The following is a 27,521-nucleotide window of genomic DNA, read 5'->3' as shown; positions in this document are numbered from 1 at the left end:
TTGTTCTTCGCCTCCATTACCCCTGCCAGCTTCCGTCGAGGGAAGCACGTTGCCAACCTTTGCTCGCTTCACTCGCATATGGAAAGACTGTCATTTTCTCTTTGTTTCCCAACTCAAAGTGCGCTACAATTTGCCTGTGACTATACATAGGGATTAATAGCAATCACTACCTCAGTAGTCTGGAAATAAGACGCATAATTTGGAACATTTTTCAACATTTGTTCTGAACTGGCCTTCCCACAAGCTGAAGATGTCATATAAAGCAGCAATGCCACTGCCCTATACACAAACAATAATGCATGCAGGGTTGCTTATTTACAAAAACGTTTATTTCAACTGTATATGTATAATACAAAACACAATATACAATGTAAAATGTTCTAGTTACATTGAGAACTGATACTGTACACAATTTTTGTCATTTAAATGTAATCCGGCTAGATGTATACCAGTTTAGTTGCCTATTGACATTACTAGTCATACAAAGGTTTTGTTAATTTACCACAAATGTTATTTCATGAGTATTCTTTTTATTTACCGCAATTAACATAATTGTTTCATTGTCTTGATGTTGGATACAAGTTGTTAATTTGACCCGCTCAATATCACCATGTATACAATGTTGACTCTGTTAGTCCCACTTATGTAGATTATTAATTATCAGGCTTATAAAATATTAGTTCAGGCAGACAGTCTTTTTTGAAAGAGTGAAGAGTGCTACCAAGAAAGAAATTTCATGCCTAATGTCAAAACAGAAATGCAATGCTGTCATGAAGGGGTGTATCAATGGTATAACTGAAGTCGGAGAATCATGACTATATATACCATACTCATATATCTTAGTTTTATTTAAACAACCAATAACAGGTCATTGTTAGCAGATGATATACTGGTATTAAGTCAATCCTCTGTGAAATCATGACACACATCAGGTATTAAAGACATACATAGAAACCATTTGGGGAAATTTTAAAAGTCACTATCATATAGGATGTCCCTATATACCTGCAGAAAGTGTTTTAGCAATATTCAGTAAAGTATTCTTTAACAATGACATTACAAGGCATTAAATTGAAATAATCCTAACTACAAATGACAAGTTTTATTTAGTCTTACGAAGCCAAAGATAATAACTAGGAAATAGATATAGCTTTGAAAGGACATGGAGACAGCTCCAGCATTCATACACTCATATATCTAACAGTGACTTGTATTATACAAGCATACAGCTGCAACAATGAAGACGAGAAAGCACATGAACACATTCACATCTTCAAAAAACATACATATCTACAATGTTCACATGCTTTTATTTTACAGATCATTCTGCTAACGTAATGTGGAACAACTGGAATCAGACAAAGAGGTTTATGAAAGGACAAAAATTGTGATATTGATATTTACAAATACTGTTAAACAGTCAGTTTTGAATGGCGCATTCATCACTGTAAAATCACAACTAGTAATAAACATTTTAAAGAACTGATTGAAATTGAATATTATTAATTGGTATTAAATCCTGAAAATATATTGTTGATTTGTTCGAAATGGATTGTTGAAATTTACTCTTTGCAACAATAAAAACCTCAGTTTACGTGTCTGATAAGATATCCATCAAAGAAAGATTCCTTGAAAATAATTATAAAGGTGGTTAAAACCATCAAACACTGTATTACGTTGTTCATTTCAATTCTTTGGAAACAATATCAGACATATTCTTTATCAAAAGACTAATATCATTTTGGAATGCATTGGTATTGTCAGAAAAATGGAATATTATTCAGTATCACTCAAGAGTAAATGATTGAATACACATTATGAAAATAAATTCACAACTTTTTAAAGCTCTCACACAAAAATTATGCAAGGTTTGTATTACAGTTGCTTAAATTTGTGAATGTTAGTTTCAATAATACAACAAAATGTAATAATATTTTAACTGTTTTAAATACTTTATAAAACAATTAGATGATCATCTAATAATATGGTCTCTGAAATATGACGTTTACAATAACAATCTTAATTTGCTGTACCTACAATATTGCTTCCTTAAGACATAAAGTAGATCCATATCTGAGGTAATTGTACAATCATTCTATTGATGATTTGAACAAGGACCCAATACTTAATATCCTAATAAGGAGACAGAATATAACACCCTTCACTTGGTTGTTTATAATGTAGTATCTAAAATGTCAGCAAGTCATGCAATAAAATTATGTAAATGCAGAAAAAAAGAGGAAATTCAAGAACTGATCATATAAAAAACATTGTGTAGAACATAATATTAAACAAATATTTTGATTTAGTTGAAACAAAAGAATAATATGACATTTGAAGGTTACATTAGTATAGTCAATATTTTCATCATTTGTTCCCAATTAGTGTTCTGTCATCAAAACAGAAAATATAACTGAACTCCAGAGCACTTTATGGATGTTCTCAGTACACGTAGTATCAACCACTAACATCAAACAAAAACAAAATTCAACAAAACTTGTTAATTAGATAAGTGCAATAGTCAATATTCTTGCCTATAAGGTGTTATGGGATATCTATAATGCAAAATGTTTTTGCATCCTTTGTTAATATGAATATTTCCTTGAGAGTACCTGAGAATAGATTATAGCAAAACACCTCAAGGTTGTTACAACTTCAGACAAAAAATATTGTATAGCTGCATACAAAGGTATTTGTAATATACTGAAAGTAAAACTAGTTTCCTAATCTCCTTATAAAAGAATTTAATGCTTTATACCTGATAGTTAACAGAATAACTTATATGGTAAATCAAAACTAGTATAACACCTTAACGCAGTGACAAGACGATACAGCAAGAGAGATTTGAATATGTTTTCAATGTAACAACCAAGAGTGTTTTTACAATAATCAAATTAAGGTAGATAAATTTCCATAAATCTCTCAAGTACACTGATGCACCTCACAGCAGATTTGGATTAGTTAACGAGTCTACAAGGATAGGTCATGTTTATGACCTGAAGGTCAAGACCTCAGCACCGCGTTCACTCATTTTTCGGATCACATTTGCAATCAACATGTATGGCATGGAGGAATTGTCAGGATACAACAAGGGAGACAACTGCTCCCTAAACTTGCCAGCCGGAGTCCTCTCACCAGTCATGCACATCCCTTCCTCCTTCAACACTGAACATGTCCACCTTCATTCCTATTCACAAGCAATGCACTTTGATATACATGTGAGCAATTATCTGTATCTTGTAAGTAGTATGAACACATATGCCCACATAATGATATATCAGATTATGGTCAGTTTTTGCAATGGAGCTGTTTCGTTCCATTAGGTGCAATCATAACTGAATTAATCCACTCGCACTGTTTCCTTCAATTTTCTCCAAGAAGCAATCTTCATGACTACAAATCTGAGTATCTCACACTCAATTTGTAGATGAAGTTCTTGTCTTACAATTTGTTAGTTTTGCATGAGAAGTGAACTCGTCAACCATCAGTCAATCCTTCCTTGAACGATTCTACTACCAACATAAGAACAGTCTGATAAAACTGGGACAAGTCATTTTTATGACATCATCCTTCTTATCACAACTTATGACATTCTTTACCACTCCAAGAATGTTGGCAAGGAACTGGGACTGATTCTCCTCTCAGACATACCATTCTTTAACATCCTTCTTCTTCCCTCTTTTGCCAGTCTCTTCTCCTTTACCTAACAAAGCTCCATTGCCTTGTTGCTTTTTAGATTCCAGATAGGAAAAGTTCTGACTTTCATCCACTTTGTATGTTCCTTCGTCTCGACTCCGAAATTTGTACAGTGCAAATATTAATATGAGAATAGCAACCAGAACTCCTGCTGCTATTCCAATGATGAGACCGATGTTGACAGGAGTACCACCTCCATTGTTGGCTACTGAGCCCCCGCTTGTCTCCCCTGTTGGATGAAGGCCTGTGTTGCCACCATCATTACCCTCAGGGTCTAGGCTTGTTCCCCGGTTGGACGTTGAACTCATAACCTCTTCTGTCCGTGGTCTTGGACATTTGGACCCAACGCATGGTGTTTTCCAAGTTGGTCTGAAGAGGAAGGTAAGTGGATATTTATTCTGATATATCAATTAAAGGTTTCAGTAAGTTACCAATGGATTTCCATATATTCTACACATCTACACAAAATAGATATTATAACTGCACATTAGAGCAACAAGCTGTAACAAGTTAACACCAACATAAATGATGGTGACATTTTAAACAAGATAGATCCATTTTCAAGATACTTTCATCTACATAGTTCATACTTACATCTTCGTTTAAGATACTTTTATCTACATAGTTGATACTTACATCTTCGTTTAAGATACTTTTATCTACATACTTGATACTTACATCTTCGTTTAAGATACTTTTATCTACATAGTTGATAATTACATCATTAAGATAATTCCATCTACATAGTTGATACTTACATCTTTAAGATACTTTTATCTACATAGTTGATACTTACATCTTCGTTTAAGATATGTTTATGTAAATAGTTCATACTTACATCTTCGTTTAAGATATGTTTATGTAAATAGTTCATACTTACATCTTCGTTTAAGATACTTTTATCTACATAGTTGATACTTACATCTTCGTTTAAGATAATTCCATCTACATAGTTGATACTTACATCTTCGTTTAAGATACTTTTATCTACATAGTTGATACTTACATCTTCGTTTAAGATAATTCCATCTACATAGTTGATACTTACATCTTCGTTTAAGATACTTTTATCTACATAGTTGATACTTACATCTTCGTTTAAGATACTTTTATCTACATAGTTGATACTTACATCTTTGTTTAAGATACTTTTATCTTCATAGTTGATACTTACATCTTCGTTTAAGATACTTTTATCTACATAGTTGATAATTACATCTTTAAGGTAATTCCATCTACATAGTTGATACTTACATCTTCGTTTAAGATACTTTTATCTACATACTTGATACTTACATCTTCGTTTAAGATATGTTTATGTAAATAGTTCATACTTACATCTTCGTTTCAGATATGTTTGTGTAAATAGTTGATACTTACATCTTAGATACTTAAGATACTTTTATCTACATAGTTGATAATTACATCTTCGTTTAAGATACTTTTATCTACATAGTTGATACTTACATCTTCGTTTTAAGATACTTTTATCTACATAGTTGATACTTACATCTTCGTTTAAGATACTTTTATCTACATAGTTGATACTAATACATCTTCGTTTAAGATACTTTTATCTACATAGTTGATACTTACATCTTTGTTTAAGATACTTTTATCTACATAGTTGATACTTACATCTTCGTTTAAGATACTTTTATCTACATAGTTTCTACTTACATCTTCGTTTAAGATACTTTTTTTATCTACATAGTTGATACTTACATCTTCGTTTAAGATACTTTTATCTACATAGTTGATACTTACATCTTAAGTTTAAGATACTTTCTCGTTGGATCTACACATAGTTGATACTTACATCTCTGTTTAAGATTTTTATCTCACATACTTTTTATCTACATAGTTGATACTTACATCTTCGTTTAAGATAATTCCATCTTAAGATACTACATAGTTGATACTTACATCTTCGTTTAAGATACTTTTATCTACATAGTTGATACTTACATCTTCGTTTAAGATACTTTTATCTACATAGTTGATACTTACATCTTCGTTTAAGATACTTTTATCTACATAGTTGATACTTACATCTTCGTTTAAGATACTTTTATCTACATAGTTGATAATTACATCTTTAAGGTAATTCCATCTACATAGTTGATACTTACATCTTCGTTTAAGATACTTTTATCTACATACTTGATACTTACATCTTCGTTTAAGATATGTTTATGTAAATAGTTCATACTTACATCTTCGTTTAAGATATGTTTGTGTAAATAGTTGATACTTACATCTTCGTTTAAGATACTTTTATCTACATAGTTGATAATTACATCTTGAAGATAATTACATCTACATAGTTGATACTTACATCTTCGTTTAAGATATGTTTATGTAAATAGCTCATACTTACATCTTCGTTTAAGATACTTTTATCTACATAGTTGATACTTACATCTTCGTTTAAGATATGATTATGTAAATAGTTCATACTTACATCTTTGTTTAAGATACTTTTATCTACATTGTTGATACTTACATCTTCGTTTAAGATATGATTATGTAAATAGTTTCTACTTACATCTTCGTTTAAGATACTTTTATCTACATAGTTGATAATTACATCTTGAAGATAATTACATCTACATAGTTGATACTTACATCTTCGTTTAAGATATGATTATGTAAATAGTTCATACTTACATCTTTGTTTAAGATACTTTTATCTACATTGTTGATACTTACATCTTCGTTTAAGATATGATTATGTAAATAGTTTCTACTTACATCTTCGTTTAAGATACTTTTATCTACATTGTTGATACTTACATCTTCGTTTAAGATATGATTATGTAAATAGTTTCTACTTACATCTTCGTTTAAGATACTTTTATCTACATTGTTGATACTTACATCTTCGTTTAAGATATGATTATGTAAATAGTTCATACTTACATCTTCGTTTAAGATACTTTTATCTACATAGTCGATACTTACATCTTCGTTTAAGATATGATTATGTAAATAGTTCATACTTACATCTTCGTTTAAGATACTTTTATACATAGTTGATACATCTATGTAGATGATACATTCATGTGCACAGATGATCTTACAACTCAGACTGTGATATTGACGTGTGACTAGTTGGATATAGCTTATACAAACATAGCCTATACAAACATTTGATATACACAAAAAGATCTATTTAAATGTTTGGTCTTTCCTGTATTTTTTACAACTTACTGAAATAATTTCAAATGTCAAACTATCAGTAACAGTAAGAAAGAGACTCATTTAACAGAGCTGAGATGCATTAAAATGAAGATTATTTTATTCAAAGCTTAGTACCTCAATGAAAAAACAAGGCTGAAATTCAAACAATTTGGTCATTGTCATTGAATGGCATTTAAACGTGATATACATAAAGGGAACATTTATGGACGCCAGCTTCTGATGAAGGAGTAAGAATATACTCTGAAACATCATGATCCTCATGTTACAGAAGTTGACATCTATAAATTTCTCCTTTAAATTGGTCATTGATAATTTAGCCAGAAGTTATACAAAAGACACAAGAGTTGTGAAACTCAAGACAATCTGCTTGCCAAAGTCAATAATTAGATAGCAGATGATACCTACTCCCAAATAGATTATACATGTATTATCATATACGAAGATGAAAGTATCTTCTATAGATGTGATTACAACTGATGACAAATTTGCTGTGACACTAACATGCTTCCACACATAACTGACATATCAAACAAAAGATTTGTGGTAAGTTAACACTGGATTTCCACATATTGCAGGACTTAACCTGCATTACTGGCATTTACAGCCAAACTAGGGTAATACTTAGAAAGGTATGTAAAGTCATCTTTTCAGCGACCACCTAATGTCATCACCTATTTCAGTAATTTCATTCAAATAATGTCCATCATTACGTTGACCAGTGAATTCCGAGTGAGTGAGTGAGTGAGTGAGTATGGTTTTACGCTGCTTTTAGCAATATTCCAGCAATATCATGGTGGGGGGGACACCAGAAATGGGCTTCACACCTTGTACCCATATTGAACCCAGGTCTTCAGCATGACGAGCGGACACTTTAACCATTAGGCTACCCCACCGCCCCAGTGTATTCAGAAAATTGAGGCTGACTATTCTTTGTGTTGTGTTCTATATGTTTAATAGGCTTGTAGAAGTTTGCAGAAGGTGGCGTGAAAATAACAGCAAAAATATCCAATCAAAATAATTTCCTCCTTTCATATCACTTATATTGTATATTTGATATTTATATTTTAATGCTTTAATTCTATTAAGGATGCACAAAGATACTGTAGTCTTAAAGTAACTCTTGATTACAATTTACTGGCACACATATTGTATCTACTCAGCAATAATTCTGGCAGCCTGGTTCCTGAGGTCTGCTGCGCTAACGCTTCAACACTCACCCTGGCAATCACTACCGAATGACAGCCATCACCGCCGGGCGACACCCACCCCACTCCAACCCCATATATAGCTACAGTTTCTTTATGTAATAGGAAAACAGATACATTATGAAATATTAATAACTGTGTTTTAATAAACATGTCTTTAACAAATGGTAAGCCCCACTTGGGAGCGTGTGTGTTTCGGACAACACACACATTCCATTTTATGAGTGGGCTCTTTCAGAACAAGCTGAAACACACACTTACACACACAGTTATTTATATTTCATAATGTGTCTGTTTTCCTATTACATAAAAAACTGTAGCTACAGGTGTTGGAGTGGGGTGGGCAATTGGGTACTTTCAGTTTTATATATGTAGAACTCGGATCCATGGCAGGCCTCAAATCCGTGGTGGGTTTCCAAATCCATGGCTAGTTGCCGTACCTACCCTAATCTGTGGCGGATTTCCTGCACGTCGTCATTAGAATATTTCAGCTCAGTAGAATAGGGGTTAATGGCATTTCATTTATGTGTTTCTAACTTACTGATACCCTTGGGCCTAGATTTTCGAAGCTCTGTCAGCGCTAAGATCGTCTTTCGATTTTGCCAATGGTTTTACGACTATCATAGAACTAAGAGAGCTTCGAAAGTGTTATCGAATACGTTTGCTTTCATTTTAATAATCTTTCCATGGCTGCAAACGAGAGGATCTTGCAAATCTTTACACTTCCCCATTTCGGATTCAGCGTTTTCAGTTTTGTAATCTCACATACTTTTTCCATGTCGTTCCAAAATGTTTCTGCATTGGGATCTTTTGATTTCTTCTTCTTTGTAGGTGGCTCCGCAATTACAAAACTAACTTTCTATGGTTTCCATTTTCTTAGCATTGAAGATGTAACTGAAATTACTATCGCCACGAACAGCTAGTGTCGAATTTCGACGGGAACGGTTAGCGATTATGACGTCATCGCGTAATGACGTCATGTAACACAATCGAACAATCAAACCTGCCACGGATTAGGAAACCCGCCATAGATTAGAGACCCGCCACAGATCTGAGTCCTACATATATAAACAGTTATGCGACTTATCCAGTAGATAACTAGCCAATGGTTTGATGTGTTATGAACTTCTCGGTAGCATCATGCAGATGTTGCCATACCATGACTAATGCTATACTTTCTAAGATCAATGCCTATTGCATCACCATGATCAACCCGAAGCAAAATGGAAGAATAGATAATGATAGAATGGATGTTATATTGACTGAAATTATATATGCCAAATGAATAGAAAAAATAAATATGTATTTTTCTTTAATATTATTCCATTGTATAAAGCACATACATTGTTAAAAATACATGGTTGAATTAATCAGTTATGTGTTTGAAATGTTTTAGATCTATTTATTATTAATTATATAATGTGGTAACAATCATTTTCTAGTTGCTATTACTGGGCATTCAGTTTATTTCCAGCATACAACAGGAGAAAATGGGGCCAATCATCAAATTATTTGTCATCAAGTTGGTTAAAAAAATATGCTAACTATATCCAATCAATATTGTCTTCCAAATCCAAATTTTATGCGTATGATTTCGTGACAATAGTGAGCTGACACAAAATATCAACGCACGTTGGTGTTGAAAATGGGTTGTGTGTTATTGTTTATATTTCATCTATGTAAAGACGACTTTTGTGTCTCGAATAACGTTTCCATGCTCTAAAAGTAACAATGGGCTTTGTTCTTGTGACATAGACTTTGTCACAGTATCGATGAAAATGCTAAGGAAAAATTCTAACCAACCATTCTTGGATTTTTCTACAGTAAATATATGGCGTTATCTTGGTAGTGATTGCCGGTGTCAGTCTCGAAGCATTAGTGCAGCAGACCCTGGGAACCAGGTTGTAATTCTGGGGGATGTATTTTGAATCAAATACCCATTGAACACAACTGTATTTATCCACCCCACTAAACAAGCGTGTGCACATTTATCAGCTGGTGAAGATTTGATTATGTAGAAGAGACCCTTGTCATATTGAATTTCCAGACTCAGTTGGTGGCAAGTAACTGAGAGAACCTTACTTTTTCGTTGGTTGTTGGTGGTGCTGGTGTAGTTTTGATGATAATAGTTGGAGTGATGATGTCGTCCTCTGTGCCAGAGCCAACTGAGGTGCAATCATCTTCGTCATCACTGTGGCAGCCTGGTCCTGATCCAGAAAATATTATGTCATCTGTCACGCCAAGCTTTGGTGTCGTTTGCTGAAGAACAAAACAAATGGGAACATCTGAATGAATGAAGTCAAATAGTCATCACTTGTGCAGTAATCACAATTATCACATGTGCCCGCAATATGCATATTAGTAATATTTTCATCAGTTAACTTGTATGGACTGCATTTACATCATATAAAACATATCACTTATGGGCATAAATGTTCATAACAACTTCCAAATATATTATCAGTATAATTTCTTTCCTTCATTGAACACAAATAAGTATATTGATTTGACATATTTTCTCATTTTATTATAGAAATCCTATTTTGTATAGAATCTCTGATCTGTAAGACAAATATATTCAACAGTTAGCAAGTGAATATGACTATTGATTCACATGTGGTGCATATATTCAAATAAGGTGCCATGAAGACAAGACCATAGACACTCACAGTAAAGGTTCTAGAGCACCAACCATGAATAAATAGTACACAGACTGAAAAAAAACTAACACACTAAGAATTGAAAAAAGTTTATTTGAAGATGCATATTACACTAGCATGCCAATATTGTGCCACAATGTACATTCGTATGTATATGAATATATTTACTGCTAACTGTTACCATGGTTACATAGCAAAAACTATTGGCATACCCATTTCAAACAAATACAAACAGACTTTTAAGTCAATAAAGATTTAGAGAATAATGTTTTGTGATGAATACAGTGCTGCACTGATTGATGTGCGTATATTTCAAAGTAAACTTAAGCAATAATGCTGGTATGCATGAACATCTGTTTGTCTTAATTTCCAACAAGCTTATAACTTATAGTTCAGAACCTAAAGATGTTTTCAGAAGTACGGAAAACTGTATGAAATGAGAATGTCCAGTTTATACTGATACCATTGTACCTCCTCTCAGATATTTCCATAAAAATCACAGAAAAAAATATTTAAAAATGCCTAATGACAGCTTAAACATTGGTCATAAAAATCAAATTGATACATTTTCATAAACATTTATACAAGAAGCTGTCTTTGGAAAATTGAGATAGATATACATATACATAAAATGTTTCAAAATGTAAATAAATGAGTATCACTCTGCAGCTTTGCACATGCATCAATTCACAAAACAAAGCAGCTAAAGCCACAAAAAGACTACATCTTAACCTTTAGTCTGCAAGATGCATACCACACAAAACAAGTTTTAACTTATTTTAAATGTCAATTATTGTCAATAATTAATCCAATCCATAATTTTACATTCATTGTTCCTTTATGGATGTCATGAGTACTTTTCTTCGGCATTCTAAAGGTTAACTTTTTGTACACCTACATGCTTTCTTGCCAAGTTACATATACACACAGGCAATATATACATATATATTCCCCTTCCATTCATTTGAATTAATAAAAGATGGGAAGAAATAATGAAATGTCAAATATAATGTAAAACGTTTAAGATAATCTTCATATACAAAAAATGGCCAATATTTGAAGACCAAATACTAACTAAAGACTCTATATACCAGAAAACATCTTCAATCTCCAATTCATGCCCAGATATGAAGATAAAATACCATTAAAGATGACGTTGGTCCAATTGTACTCAACAGCCCAGCCATTCTGTTTGTCCAAACAAAGTGGCGAGATGTGTCTTCAGTTCGGTTCTTTGATAATGGTGTTTGGACTTCGTTGTCTTTAGACTTGAATACCAAAACTTTGGTAACATTAGAAGTCTCAGGCTCCTCTTCTGGTTCTTCAGGAGTTGTAGATGGTGGGTCAGACAGCAATAAAGTTGTAATGATTTCTGTACTTGTATCATAATCTGAGTAATCCTCAGCGTCAATCTCAGGCGTGTCACTGCCACTCCCTTCCTGAAAACGATGACCTTCCATGTCCACAAAACTTCCTCCTGCTTCAAAATGGCAGGTTCCTTCTTCTGATAAGACTCTTTCAGGGACATTAGATGCAATTTGTTCCCTTTGACGCCAATCAGGGGTTGTACCCTTTCGGCCATGGGTTCTTTGATTCCGTGACTTTCCGACTTCCCAGTCCTTTTTCATAGAATTGTCATCAGGATCCCTGTCTCCAAATACAAGCATCCGAAACTGTCTACTGTACAAGTTCCTGTCTCTATGCCTATGTTTTCTACGTGAATGTCGAAGTTTGTTGTTGCTGACAATTTCGCCATTGTCTATAATGGATCGTTTTTGATATGCCTTCATCCTACTTGACGGAGGTGTGGTGACTTGTGAATACTTGGTCCATGGTTCACCATTTTCAGTTAGCTTGAAATTGATGCAATGAAGTTCATATTAGCTAAAGCTTAATATCATGCTCATTATTATGGATTTTTCTAAATTCTCCCTTTTCTACAAACCTAAAAACATTTATGAATGTCCTACTTACTAGGATTAATTCAATATTATTTCAATTGCCTTGTGAAGATTTGATATAGATTTCCTTACTTTTAACTTTATCTAATAGTAATTTCTATACACAATTAATGATATGGTCAAAATTCAACAGTCAGATCCAGTTTTGACAGAGATCTCTTGTGAATATGTAAGTAGTTTTGTCACGTTAGTATATTGCAATGTCTGGTACAGTTCAAATAGTTAGATTTGATACTCATCATATATTAATTCATATACGTCTGCAAATATTATTGGCTCACTGGAGGCTTTGCCAAGAGATTATTGTACATCTAAATCTTAATCAGGTCTACAGAATGTAAGAAATCCTTTGCAACAATACTTCATCAGCTAAGGAAGGACCGACATTCTTTCCTCCCCAGTAACTTCATCAAGAAATATCTTCCATTTATAGCAACACAAATCAATAATTCATTTCATTTGCTCTACCTTACTCCCTGTATGACCTGCTCTGATCAAACTGTTACAGCAGTATTTTCACAGAAAGGTGAAGAATGACTGTTAATCACCCTCTATAAAAGGTCATAAATTATGGTAAAAAAAGTTTCAATGGAAACGCGTAAAATTATTCAAAGAAAGTAGCAAAAGGGTAAAAAATTTGACAGACATTTTTATTCCAAACCTAACATATGTCTTCATTGGAACAATCTTTGAATCATAATTATTTCACAAACAATTGAATCTTAATTAATACCACATAAACAATTCTGTCCTGTTACTTTTTGTGTATTGCAATCAAACATGCCGTTTGGTTTGGGTTTATTACACAAAAGCATGTTTTTCTGCATTAAATACAGTACATGTCATCTTTTGAACACTGCCTGAATTCAGGAATTGCTTGACCGGAGTGAGTGAGTTTGGTTTTATGCCGCTTTTAGCAATATTCCAGCAACATCACGGTGGGGGACACCAGAAATGGGCTTCACACATTGTACCCATGTGGGGAATTGAACCCGGGTCTTTGGTGTGACGAGCGAACGCCTTAAGCACTAGGCTACCCCACTGGCCCCTGCTTGACTGGAGATCTGGTAAACATTCTCAATACCTTCATTAGTGTAGAATGTCCTGACTAAACTATTGGCTTACCAGCATAACAAGATTATGTTACATGATTATTTAATGTAGCTCCACTATTCTGTTTTAGACTACAACCAATTAACCGTAAATGATCCAACTAGAGCATGCCAGTTCAATCTTGAAAGAAAAGTTATTAAATTACTGATACATGTTTCAGTGATTTTCTCAAAGAATATGTTAAGCCATTCAACACACAACATCCTGGTGTAATTATTTTCGTCTTTTTTTAATATCTGGATTTATCGAAGTTAACAGAACTATTAGTGGATTATATTGATTAGTTTAAGCAAAAGGAAATAATTACAGTTCATAACAATAACAAGTGTTCGATTCAATGATGAATTATTCCACAAACACTAGCATGTAACGACAACAAATACGAACAAATATAACTGTGATCAATGGATCAGCACACCATGGCCTGATGCCAGGAACGTCTGATGGTTGAACAACTGCTACACAATTTAGGTCTGCAATTACACTTGTTAGGAATTAACTCTAGACAACCATTATGGGTTATAACATCATTAATTCCATCAGTGGACAACAGTTAAGACAATTTTGGGCAAGACATCCCTTCCTGAAACGAAGACTGTTTGAAATGCTACACACGTATTGATTTTTCACCCTCCTCCCTGTGATCTATGTCATGGTAGTCTTTCCATCACAGAACTTGCAGTTATGTGAAATGAGCATGAAGTTGAAATATACAACAGACACATATGGCTACAGTGAAACGTAATCTGAACCTAGACCATTCAGTCTGAAAGACACGAACATTGGCAACATTACCTTGATACACATGATAAGGCAAATGATGATATGAGAGGAATGTTTCAACATCGTGACTCCTCAGTCCTGGTAGGCTAGTGTACTGGCAGGGTATCGTAGGAATTTCCAAAAGCCCTCTTTTGAGCTAAATCGGCAATTAGAAGAGTCCACTCTGAGTGAGACACACAAAGCTTGTTGATGTATCGTCAACAGGCGCCAAGTACAAGGTAAGGACAAGCCTCCAGCGTGTGTATGTGGTAGGACAGTCCACAATTAGACTACCCCACTGCTGCTGCCAATGCAGGTTGACACTGAGTCTCTGAATCACAATGCTTATGAATATTTCACAATCAAAATGATAATGCGAGAATGGCAACTTCTTTTGAAAGAGCTACCTACCTAAGACAACATGTTGCATCAATAATTCACTACTGGAAATGGCCATAGATTTCTACTGCACTTACCCTGAACCCCATAGTTGATTGCATTTCCGACTCGTCTGGTATTGTGTTCCTATTTTTATTCTTCTTAGACTCCTTTCTGCTGAATGAAAAATATGTTTCTATATTGTTAAATCAGTGAGATTTGTATACATGCATATGCATACTAAAAATTCAAAGTACATATATTAAACAACTTCAATATGTCTGCCACAACTGACTTTGCATGTGTTAGTGTCAGGTGCTGTAGGTGGGGCAGTAAATCTCCCCTTTTTTCAAACACCCATATCATCACTTTTGAAAGATATTCATAAACACATGTTTATGATATTGTCAGCAACATACAAGGGTTTCTGATTTTAGCAGAGATTTTGTATTATTATACAAACGGTTTCTTCTTCCTCACAGACTAAAATTTCACTATCATATTTTGATAAGATGAATTCTAAACAAACTTCAAACATTAAACCATTCATACACAATGTAAATTCTAGCAATTATAATGACTGACTGACTGACTTACTGAGTTTGGTTTTACGGCGCTTTTAGCAATATCCCGGCAGGGGACACCAGCAGTGAAAGAAGGGAGTAAGAAAATAAATAAATAATTTTACTCTTGTGTTATCTTTTCCTAATTTTTGGGCATAAAAAACAAACGTCATGGTTGGTTACTGGTAATAGACAATTATCTACATGGGTCAGTGGCTCAGACGAAATTTGAAATTACTAAAACCTACTGTACAACAAACACATCTGAAGTGTCAAAAGGACATCAAACTAGTAAACACTAATTTTGAAAGAGTATTATGGACGCCTTCTTCTACCCTGAATGAGGTGGTCTTGGACCCATAATGAAGTGAATTCTACCACAGTCAGCAACATTTTAGGTATGTCAGACAGGCCTGTAAATTATCAAATATGGCCTGAGCACCTGTGGTTGACAGAAGCAGCAACAAGCAACTCTCTAAGGGTTTCCATTCTATAGGGAGGTGGTTGTCTGTATATATTTCCTTGATTAATACTCTTTCAAGAGGTAGTATCAACATTTATTATTGTTAAAAAGAGCCAGACACAATCTCAGCCTATTGTTGTGTAACTGTGCATAAATGGTTATGTGAAAATAGATTATATATCATAGTTGTTTCGAAAAGAAACAATACCGCTAATAAATGTTAATGTGCATAATTATTTTCAAATATCATGAATACCGATTACATGTACAAACACAAAGATTTGATGGTGTAAATTTACAATTGTCTCCAACCAATGACTTAGTCCTGTGTACTCCATATTTGGTCATTAGTGTGAGGTTGTGTCAAACCTTGATTAACTCAAAGTATTACTGTAGATCCCTTCATACTTCATACTTCACCTGTATGTCCGCTCATTCTATACCAACATAGGTTTAACAAGAAGACATGGTCATCAATATCCCCTGCCAGTGTTTTGTTCCTATTTAGTTCTTATTTTTTAACTACACCACGACATTCATGTCCTGAAAACACATACCACATTTAGTTTCTTTATCTATAACAGTTTCTGAGAAAATCTGTCCCCATTGGGTCAACCGTGCACTAAGTCATGAAATGCATGGCAAGGGCTGTAACTCTGTAACAAATTGTAACACAGTTTCCGTTTTCGAACTCCATGAAGGCATTTTTGTCCTAACAACACATACCAAATTTGGTTTCCCTATCTATAACGGTTACTGAGAAAATCTATCCCCATCATCTCGGATGGACGGACGGATTACAAAACTATATTCCCCTTCCACTTCGTGGGATAATAAACATATGGATGCATGGAATAAATCAAAGTCATGTGTAAACATTGTATGTATTTGCTTTTTCGTATTTGTTTTTGTATTGATAAGTACCAAGGACATAAACTACAAACTCTGACATAAGTCAGTTGTTGATTGATTAAAGATGCGCACTGCAAGCCTTTGTATAAAATCATTTCATGCCTTTGCAAAATCTCAACCCAAAATGGTCCTCATATCTCTATTCAGACAATTTCAAAATCTATTCCCTTTTCTCTTATTCAGTTGTGCGGCATCAAACCCATTTCCAATACCCCGAGAATTGAGGACATGATAAATTGAGGAAATCTCGAGTTTGCAATGATCGTAATATTGAATCTTTGCCCAAATAGCCTTCCAAGACATGGCCAAGGCACAATATAGTTGAATGACACTGAGGAAATCGATTCAAACCAGACGATATGATATCTATATTGAAGGTCCTGGAGTGGCTCATATACCGATACAAAGGCATAAAAATTCTAAAAGGCTGACAGTTTGTGTTGGAGAATCTGAATTGCAAACAAACGAAGAGTTTTCATGTACCAGCACTGACATTGGAAAGAGAGAGGTATCTCTTTGGTATCAATACAGGAATCCAGCACAAACAGTCAGAATATTAATCATACTAAAATGCGTTTTCCCCCAAATATCATTGAATATATTTTGTGTTCCTAAGTGAGACCTGATTTTCTTTTGCAATTGCTGCCTTCCCAAACACATTCATCAAAGTTTTTTGAGACCTCTAAATCTTTCATGACTACAATGGTTCTTGTCACTAATATCTGTACATGAAATGAGGTGAAAAAATAACTGATGCTACATGGCCTAGAACATAAAATGTTTCACTTCCAACATTGGAATATATAATACAGATACACCCTTTGTGCCATTCCCTATGCCATTCTTACAAGCAATATTATCATAGGATTGATACTGAATTCACTTAAGACATCAGTGGATATGAGGTACTCAGATTTCTATCTGTCACAAGAATAGTATGAGAGTCTCAACAAAATTAAAACAATAAATCCCAGGGCCTCAAATCATTAATCCCTTTAAAGTTATACAGAGTGTTGTGCACATATGTAATTAAGAAGATGGTTCGAATTCAGATTACTGCTCACACAGCTTTGACATTCAAACATTATTTAATACCGACTTAGCTGACCTTTCATAAACTCTGAGATAGCATCAGGTTCCCAAAGCCTTAAATTTGTTTTCAAACACACTGTCCGTTATGTTAAAGGTCAAATACTTAAGCCAGTTTTTATCTCATTTTAACAATGTGTATTTTCTTAGCTTCAAACACAAAACCAAATAAAATCAAAGAAGCTGACACAAGCACATTTTGAAATAATCCTTTGCTCTGCCAATATAATAACAGCCAAGGGTATTAGAAACAGGATTTACAACTGCAACATCCAAGGCGATAGGATCTGTTGAGGAGCACATGTCTACTTGAAAGAAATCAATCAGATGGTACGAGAATATTGATCCCCGAAATCAATAAAGTAATCAAGACCACCAGCAATGAACAACAAAGTAGATTACAGGTCTTCAACCTTGACATTGGGCAACTAATGTGCAGCAGAGTTGAATGATGGGATGTGAGTAAGAACACAGCTCCCTGCCACGGCTGAGACATGTTGATGATCAATTTCCTCGTCTTTAATGATACACTTAGTATAACAACACTCATACTGTCTGTCAGTGGAGTTTTCCTGTTCAGATCACATGTTAAATGGATGTAGCAACATTTCCAGTCAAGCTTGAAATGCATAGACAGGTTTTATTATTAATCAGGTTTAAGAGTGTATACTGTGCTAAAATAAAATTAAAATGACTCATATAACTAATGATGTGGGTCACATGTAATGTAACAGAATCAAGAACAAGACATTAACTTGCAAAATCTTGTAGCCATGTTTGTTCAAAGGGCATGTTCATTCTACATGTATTATTAAACATCAAATGTCTGCCACATGTTTTGCAATGTCATCATGAGAAAAGGTGAGGTGAGGTGAAATCGGATTTAACGTCGTGCTTGAGAATATTTCGCTCATAGGACGACGTGCATGCGTGTTTATGTGTGTATGTGCGGCTGCTTGAACTAGCCCAGACTTAAGCTGGTTTTATAGTGCTAGCCCACTGAGATACCATGCCGCAGTGAAGCATGGATACCCCACTCAGACACATTATACTGACTCCGAGCCGACCAGTCCTTGTTGTACCCATTAATGCCGAGCGCCAGGCAGGGACCAACAAATACCATATTTTAACGTCTTTTGGTATGACGCTGTCGGGGATCGAACCCGCGACCTTCCGCTCTCTGGGCGGACGCTCTAACCACTACACCACAGGAGGCGGTCCATGAGACAAGAGCCAAGTGAGCTAATGCAGGTTTTGTGCCAATTAACTATGCCAGAATCATCTGTTTGTGTTTTTTTAATCATATATATCATGGTTCATTGTGAGCAAAAAGCTTAAGAACCTTCTGTGACCTTTCAAGACAATGAACACTCTTGCAAAACCAAAGGCCATACTCACTGGTGTTTTCAAACGTATATATATTAAGACATTTTTACTGATTCAGTGAATTCATTTTTACATCGAAATACATTATTAAACACTCAAAACAACAACAACAAAAACACCAGTGTGAAAATATTATCAATTGAGTTATGAGATATGTATCATGATCCGTGTCTCTGACTGGAGAAAGTGACCATACTGATGTTTGCTATTTTCACAACTGTATTACCTTTAATAGAAATATCGACCTTTTCTTAAAGGTAACTTCTGGCCAGCATTACATTATTTCTTATTTTGGACTGTATCCTTTTGAGGGTGTTGTTTGTTGTTAAATGCCTCACTGAGCATTTTTCCAGCTATATGATGGCAGTCTCTATAAAATGAGTCTGGATCTACACAACTGGGATATGATGACATGCAAATTAAGCAGCAAGTTCACTGGTTTCCCCATGGTCACCTGTTATGAAAAGCATGGGTTGCTGAAGAGAAATTCTAACCCTAATCTTCATAGGTCTTTTAGTCTATATAGCATACATGACAACCTAGCCTCCAAACCCTGGCCACCTGATCCAAGTAAGATGCTCCACTCACAGGAAATAGAGGCTGTCAACTCCTAACTCGGGTCCAAACTTCACCATATGTCATATTCTTGTCCTCCCCATGTTTAGTAGAGTTGGGAATTGGTTAAAATCTCATAATTGATGATTGGTCCATTACAACCGATCAATCATCGAAAATAATTGGTTAGCGTCATTTATCAAATGTTCCTGCTGTCTTTGTAAACAATAAAGAAAAACATGTAGTAATTTGGTTGTTTTTTTTGCAAATTAAACAAAATCCATTTGCAAATTTTGCATATTTAAAGGATTATTAGTATGTTAGGAATACAGATTTCCTGGTTCTTTAAGATAAATTCAATCATGACTTGGAACAAGCTTGTGCTTATGAAACGTAAATTTAATGACACAGACAAAAGCAACCTTGTGAAAAATATTGTTGATGCAAACAAGTGTTCCAAGATTGGTTGCGTTCTTTTATGAGAAATCATGTCCGATTGCTTGGTCGTTTAGTCACTGCGACCAATCTTCGATTATTTCAATTAATCGGACCACCACTAATGTTTAGTGTTCACTAACTAGCCAAGCTATCTTCTAGACAATCTGTTTGACAACTGAGAACTTGAATGTTATAAAACTATCAGTATTAAATGAGAGTACATGTTATTGACAAGTAAGTGATGATCAACATAGAGCATTACCATCAGACCCCACCTCTGAAGACGTCTAGAGAACTGCAATTCTTGGTTGTACAGTACAACCAGAAATTATTGAGAATTTAAAGATTGTAATTTTTTTTTTTTTTTTCACTCATTACTCATGTATTAAATGTGAATATTAGCAGAACATAACTCCAGATTCAAAGACAGGTGAACAGTTAGTATTTTGTCAAGTCACCATGGGCAGCAATGCAGGCTTCAATGCAGCGGGGCATACTACTGATCAAAGAAGTTAGAAAGTCGTGGTCCATGCTGTCCCAATATCGGACCACCTCTTCTTTCATTTCAGCAATATTTGTCAGATTTTTCTTATTGACACTTCCCTTCATAAGTCCCCAAACATTTTCTATTGGATTTAGGTCAGGGCTATAGCTTGGCCAATCTAATAATGTCATATTTTGGGTACGAAACCAGGCCTGTGAATGCTTTGAACGATGTTTTGGGTCATCGTCCTGCTGGAAAATCCAAAAATTTCCACAGAACACATGAGCAGATGGAAGTAAATGTCCCTGGAGAATATCTATGTACCACTCACTGTTCATATTCCCTTCAAATACACAGAGGGGTGTTGCCCCTAACACAGATATGCCACCCCACACGTTAAATTTTGGACTGTACGTTGGACGCTGATACAAAGGTTTTTCAGGTTTGTTCGGTCCAGAATTTCAGTGTATTAGGAAACAGCCACACAGAACTTTCATCTGAGAAAATCACATTGTCCCAGTTAAAATTTCTATGCTGTAAGCACCAGTTCAACCTTCGCTCTTTTTGTTCAGGTTTCATGATCGGTGATGGAATTCCTCGACTTTTCTGCCAACCCATTGCATGCAGCTCAGTTCTAATTGTCTCCTTACAGACAGCCACAGTTCCTCTATCAATCATATCCAGCCTTAAGTTTTCTAAACTCCTTCGTTTGTTTTTAGAAACAAGAATACCAAGCCGCCAACTGTCACCGAAGTCAATTTTCTGGGCCTACCTGCGCCTCCCTGGTGCTCAATGCCATATCCATTTGCAATATTTTTCAAAACACGATAAACAGTTGACAAAGGGATGCCTGTTCTACTTGAAATCACTTTAGCTGATCTGATATCCTTGTTATAATACTCTAAAATCAACTTCTTCTTCTCTCAATCATCCATACTGAGGATCACTGAAAATGTCATCTGCTAGCAAGTAAACAAAGGGGGATAACTCTTCACAAACTAATGAAAAAGGATTAACAGAGTTGTCTCACTTGAATGAAACCAAGCACTTGATAGCTGGTCAAGGTTGTTTATACTGGAAATCTAATTAAACATATTCCTAAAATTCTCAATAATTTCTGGTCATACTATACATCTTACATTTGTATGACTTCTTTATTTCTCATCTGTATCAAATGAAAGTACATGCTGAGACCCTTACTGACAAGTAAGTGACGATCCACATGGAGCATTGTCGTCAGACCTTGCCGCTGAGACGTCCAGAAAACTGCAAATCCTGGTAGTACATGACTCAAATGTTTACATTTGTATGACTTCTTTATTTCTCACATCATAACTATGGACTACTTATATAAAATCTGACTTTGCTGTGAGACCATACCTCTGAGGACATCCAGAAAACTGCAACTCCTGGTAGTAGATGACTCAAACTACTTACATAAATTCATGATATATCACTATAACAAGTAATAGTGCTGCAAAAGCATGTAACAATTACAGACACTGTCAAACAACCAGCTTACAGAGATTCTCTAGCATTTACTGATGTCCTGTATCAATGCATTCACAGTGCCCTCTAGCCTATGTGTTACTGTACTACAATATCCAATCTTTGAGCTCTGAAACTAAAAACAAATGTTGTGATCACCAGGGAAAAGATGGAATATCAGCTTTAAAACAAGAGCTACATCAAGATACATGCACCTACAGTATAGGAAAATATATATATCGTATCCTTCCACCTGTACCTTCTGTCTAGAAGGTCATTTCAATTTTTCAGACAAACTATATGTGTAATGCTATGCTTACATCATCATATGATATGCATTAAGCTCCTAGAGCGGAGACAGTGACCATAAAAACCAAGGCCACCATAGGGGAGGCCCATTTATCATAACATTATTGACTGGTTTGAAAAAGCTTTTGATTTGATTAGTTTTCTCTGTGGTGTCCATTAATCAATCCATGCAGAAATATTTGGCAAACAAGACATCTTTTGAAACAGATCCAACATTTTAGATTGGAGTATGCCTCCAAACTACCAGACCTCAGCTTAAGTGTCTGATTTTACAATGTCGGAATAACAGCTGAATGAAGCTGACTGCATATCTATACATGTTACATTGCCTAAAACCTTTAAACATTCAACACTATGTCTTGAACTTTAATAATGTTTTAAAGGCAATAATACAAACAATAATGTAAGATCCCCTTGATTCTGTTTGAGGTTTTGTATTTCTTAGGTCTTGTAACTATTCATCCAGATTAACATTGCTTGGATATTGGAAGTGTATAATATTTCAAAGAATAATCCTATTTCTTTAAGTTTATCATACAAGACAATCTCTTGAATTCTGAATTTATATATCATATAAACAATGAAAAGAACAATACATCCAGATGTGTGTGTGTCCAGTCTGCCTGGTATAAAACAAACTAACAGTGAACAATGTTAGGGACCGTTCATAATTTATATGTGTGTGTGTGTGTGTGTGTGTGTGTGTGTGTGTGTGTGTGTGTGTGTGTGTGTGATATGATGATTTTCATGGAAAGGCATGTACAATGTGAATGACCCGCCCTAAAATTTATGTACAAAATATGCGAACCCCCCTTGCATGTCATGTATAAAATCAATGACTCCCCCACCAAATTTATAATCATATTTTTTTCTTATTTTGTGTATATAAAATTGGTGACCCCCTAGTACATGTGTACAAAATTAGTGCCCCCCACACACACTACCTCTCCAGAACAAAAATGAGTGACCCCCTTAAAATCATCATCCCCTAAAAAAAAAAGAAAAAAAACCATAAATTATAAAGGGTCCCTAATTACTGGAGGTAATTAAGAATTTTTTTTACTTTTTACTGAATTGGAAATAGGACCCCACCTGAACACATGCAACTGTACTTGGCCTCCTTGTAAAGTAAGGATAATGCAGAGTGGTTGTTAAATAATTTATGTGACAATTCAGTATAATTCATTATTAACACTAATCATAACCAGATGGTAGATGTTCAGCAAGCAGATCCTATTTGGCACCAGGCAGAAGTGCATTTGTCAAGACAGAGGATTTTTATACGTTGGGCAATCTAATGTGTATAAGTACTAAGTAGTATAACTTAATTTTCAGACAGCCTCCCTTCCAGTCAGGAATAGCACTAACCTTTTTACGAACACCTGGGCCTAGATTTTCGAAGCTCTCTTAGTGCTAAGATAGTCGTAAGTTAATGTACATGTATGGCACTTACGACTATCTTAGTGCTAAGAGAGCTTCGAAAATCTGGACCCTGGTATCATCACCATTTGACCACTTAAAATTGATATTCATTTATGAACACATGCTCATAACATAGTTTGGATTTGTACAATTCTCTGCTTTTGGAAGAGATTTCTTATGAACATGGAACAGGTACTGGCCTTTGGGTTTTATTATCATTGAGTCCACTGTTAGCCATTGATTTGTCTGTATAAATTACTTGTGGAGGTGGATATCTCATCTGAACACTATTATACTACAGTGGAAACTCACTCATACAAACATACACAGAAGCACTTTAGAAAAAGTTGCATGAAACCGTCATGTATATTCAAATCAAGGCACACTTCTGCTGCTTATATAATATCCATGAGTTTCTATTTTAATAAATTCTTAACTGCTTTACAATAATTACTTCTAGATCGATGCAGAAATTGAAACATTTCAAAGTGCTAGCACTCATTATTGAAATACAGATGACCTCAGGACATATGATAAAGACATGAATGAATGTGTTAATTGGATCTTGTTTTTTTCTAAAAGGGTCTGGAACTCTTTATCGATTGCAGTCTTTTTCCCCGCTGCTCCCAACTTCCTCATTACCATATTTCACACTGCCTATTTACGTCTAAATCTGTTTGTGACCCATTCTAATATAGGGCAGTAGATATTTCATTTCCATTATTCAAGAATATTTTCAATTTTTGTCTTTGCAATATGATTTCATGGTTACTGGATTTTCTAAGATATGATCAGACAAGTTAACTCAAACTGACCGCCTCCGTGGTGTAGTGGTTAGAGCGTCCGCCCAGAGAGCGGAAGGTAGCGGGTTCGATCCCCGACCGTGTCATACCAAAAGACATTAAAATATGGTACTTGTTGGTCCCTGCCTGGCGCTCGGCATTAATGGGTACAACAAGGACTGGTCGGCTCGGAGTCAGTATAATGTGTCTGAGTGGGGTACTCATGCTTCACTGTGGCATGGTATCTCAGTGGGCTAGCACTATAAAACCAGCTTCAGTCTGGGCTCGTACAAGCAGCCGCACATACACATGCACACGCATGCACGTCGTCCTATGAGCGAAATATTCTCAAGCACGACGTAAAACCCAATTTCGCCTCACCTAACTCAAAACTGCTATACTCTTGTTCTTAAAGCCATAATCAACATCTCAATTGTTTGCTACAAACTACGCATACAAAATACAACTCAACTTGCAACAATTAACGTGCAACTTGATATGTGGTCAATTTTGAAATCCCTACTAATGATAATAAACTTGATACAATGACTTAAAGAGGAATTAACAAAAACAATGTATGTGAGTGAGTGAGTGAGTGTTTGTTTTCTAGGCTAGATATTCTGCTTAAAGTGCACAATCTGATCACTATTACCCTGGATAACCCAAACTGCCTGTTAGACACTAGAAGGTTAATAGTCTCACGACTCATTTCACAGGGTACCCATTTTTTTCTGCTGAATGAACAGAGGCAATTTTAAACAAATTCACTTGCCTAAGGTGAGACCACATGCATCACATGTGCTTCGTTGTGGGGCAGCACTGAAGTCCTAAAAACTCTCAGAAGTCAAGCTGTCACACATGGTCACCCGTCCAAGGACTCTCTGTGCCCAACATTGCTTAACTTCAACTGATTGTGACCTGAGCTCTATGCACAGGACCAAACACCACCACATGTATGTATGTATGTGTGTATGTGAGTGAGTGAGTGTGTGGGTGGATGGATGGATGGGAATGCTAATTTTTAATTACAGTCTCTACAGTTATCAATATAATCACAGTCAAGGAATGATGACATACTCCCTGATTAATAATTTGGTCCTGTGCTTGATCTGATCCTATGGAAGTTATCCAAACCACTGTGCCATAATCTTATCAATTATTCATTGCTGCCTCAACAGCAATTCATAATGAAATAGAATTCATCATTATGTCTCAATTTGATGCCATTATTTGGTATTTTATTAAGTTGGTGATGAATAATTTAATTCATCTGAGAACAGGACTTCTCTGCTGAAGTCACGTCCACTCATGAAAAAAACACTTGTTATTCTCAAAAAGACAGTTCAATCTAATGACCCTGTTTCAGATTCCAAACTTTAATCACTGGAATTATAGATAAAAACTATTATTGTATTAATAGAACCATGACTTTTTCATCTGTTCACAACAATTTTGCAGTTGCCTTCAGCCAGCATAATATTGCTGATTAACATACAAACATTTACATTTAGGAATTATTGAATTAAGTTATTCTACACCAGAAGTGTTTTCAGGTAAGAACATCTCCAAGAGAGTCCCTGGTTTGGTTCACCTCAAGACATCGTGCCCCATGTGTCAACCAAGTCGGCGAGCCTGACCACCCCATCCTGTTAGTTGCCTTTTACAACAAGCATGGGTTACTGGAGACCAATTCTAACCTGGATCTTCACGGGTATCTAGTCAACATGAAAGTGGACATACAAACTATCGCATCCTCTAACCATGCTAATGTCCAGTCTGAGCAATATCTCCAGATGACCAATCATTTCCTCAACAGAACAAACATGTCCCCTTGGAGACTGACCATGATATATAATTAGGGAGTGATATTGTTACATGGCTTAAACCCCATTTCAAATACATACATGTTTTCATAATCCTCCACTACATATAGTTGGGGGACTCCCTCTCATTTGTGCTTGTATGTTTTCATGACCCTTCTTCCATCCACTCTCAATTTCACATCTGTATGATATAAATGTCCACTCCCTACACCATTAGCCAAGTGAACATATATAAACGGTCTCTAGAAGGCACAAACCTCATGATCTAACAATCTTATCACTGTGAAACATCAGACATTGAAGTTTTTTTCCACATTTCAGAAGAATTCCTGCTTAGAGAAAAAGCTGCTTACATGTGTACAAATTGATCAGAGTGGCTAAGTCTTCCCAAGGCCCATAAGGGCTTCTCCTAACAGGACACAGACAGTATGTTAATCCATCTGCCTGCATCAGATGAGTCACCAGTCATCTTGTCATTTGCTTACCCAAGGGTATTGTGTACGTGACATGAGTTTTTTCCTGGTGACGACAGCTCTCACCTTTCATTATCTTCCTCCACAAGCCGCACATCGCCTTTTATAGTAATCCTGGAATTCCCTTCCTTGGCTAGGTCAAGTATCCTCATACTATTCAGGACAAGACCTGGAGAACAAACAGTGCACCATGATAAGTATGGGACATGCAATAAAGTCGGGTGACAGTGGTACACAAGTCATTTACACTGAAGATGATGCATGCATCAAAAGATTGGTTGGTTTGATGTTTAACGCCCCACTCAGCAATATTCCAGCTATATGGCGGCAGTCTGTAAATAATCTAGTCTGGACC

General features: G+C 35.3%; 1 protein-coding gene across 1 annotated transcript in view; it reads right to left on the bottom strand.

Annotated features, from left to right (window-relative positions):
- Positions 1-307: 307 nt before the first annotated feature.
- LOC124286346 (neurexin-3-like) overlaps positions 308-27,521 on the bottom strand; it is a 131,101-nt gene continuing 103,887 nt past the window's right edge. Inside the window, 4 exon segments of the mRNA XM_046722707.1 lie at positions 308-4,094; positions 10,188-10,364; positions 15,078-15,156; positions 27,233-27,335. Of these exon segments, the coding sequence (XP_046578663.1) occupies positions 3,642-4,094; positions 10,188-10,364; positions 15,078-15,156; positions 27,233-27,335 (812 nt within the window). The 3' untranslated portion in view covers positions 308-3,641.

Source organism: Haliotis rubra, unplaced genomic scaffold (assembly GCF_003918875.1).
Source record: "Haliotis rubra isolate DU_JTF1 unplaced genomic scaffold, ASM391887v1 Scf380, whole genome shotgun sequence".
Lineage (NCBI taxonomy): Eukaryota > Metazoa > Mollusca > Gastropoda > Lepetellida > Haliotidae > Haliotis > Haliotis rubra.
The sequence above is the reverse complement of the archived record's forward strand: the minus strand, read 5'-3'. Positions and strand labels throughout refer to the sequence as shown.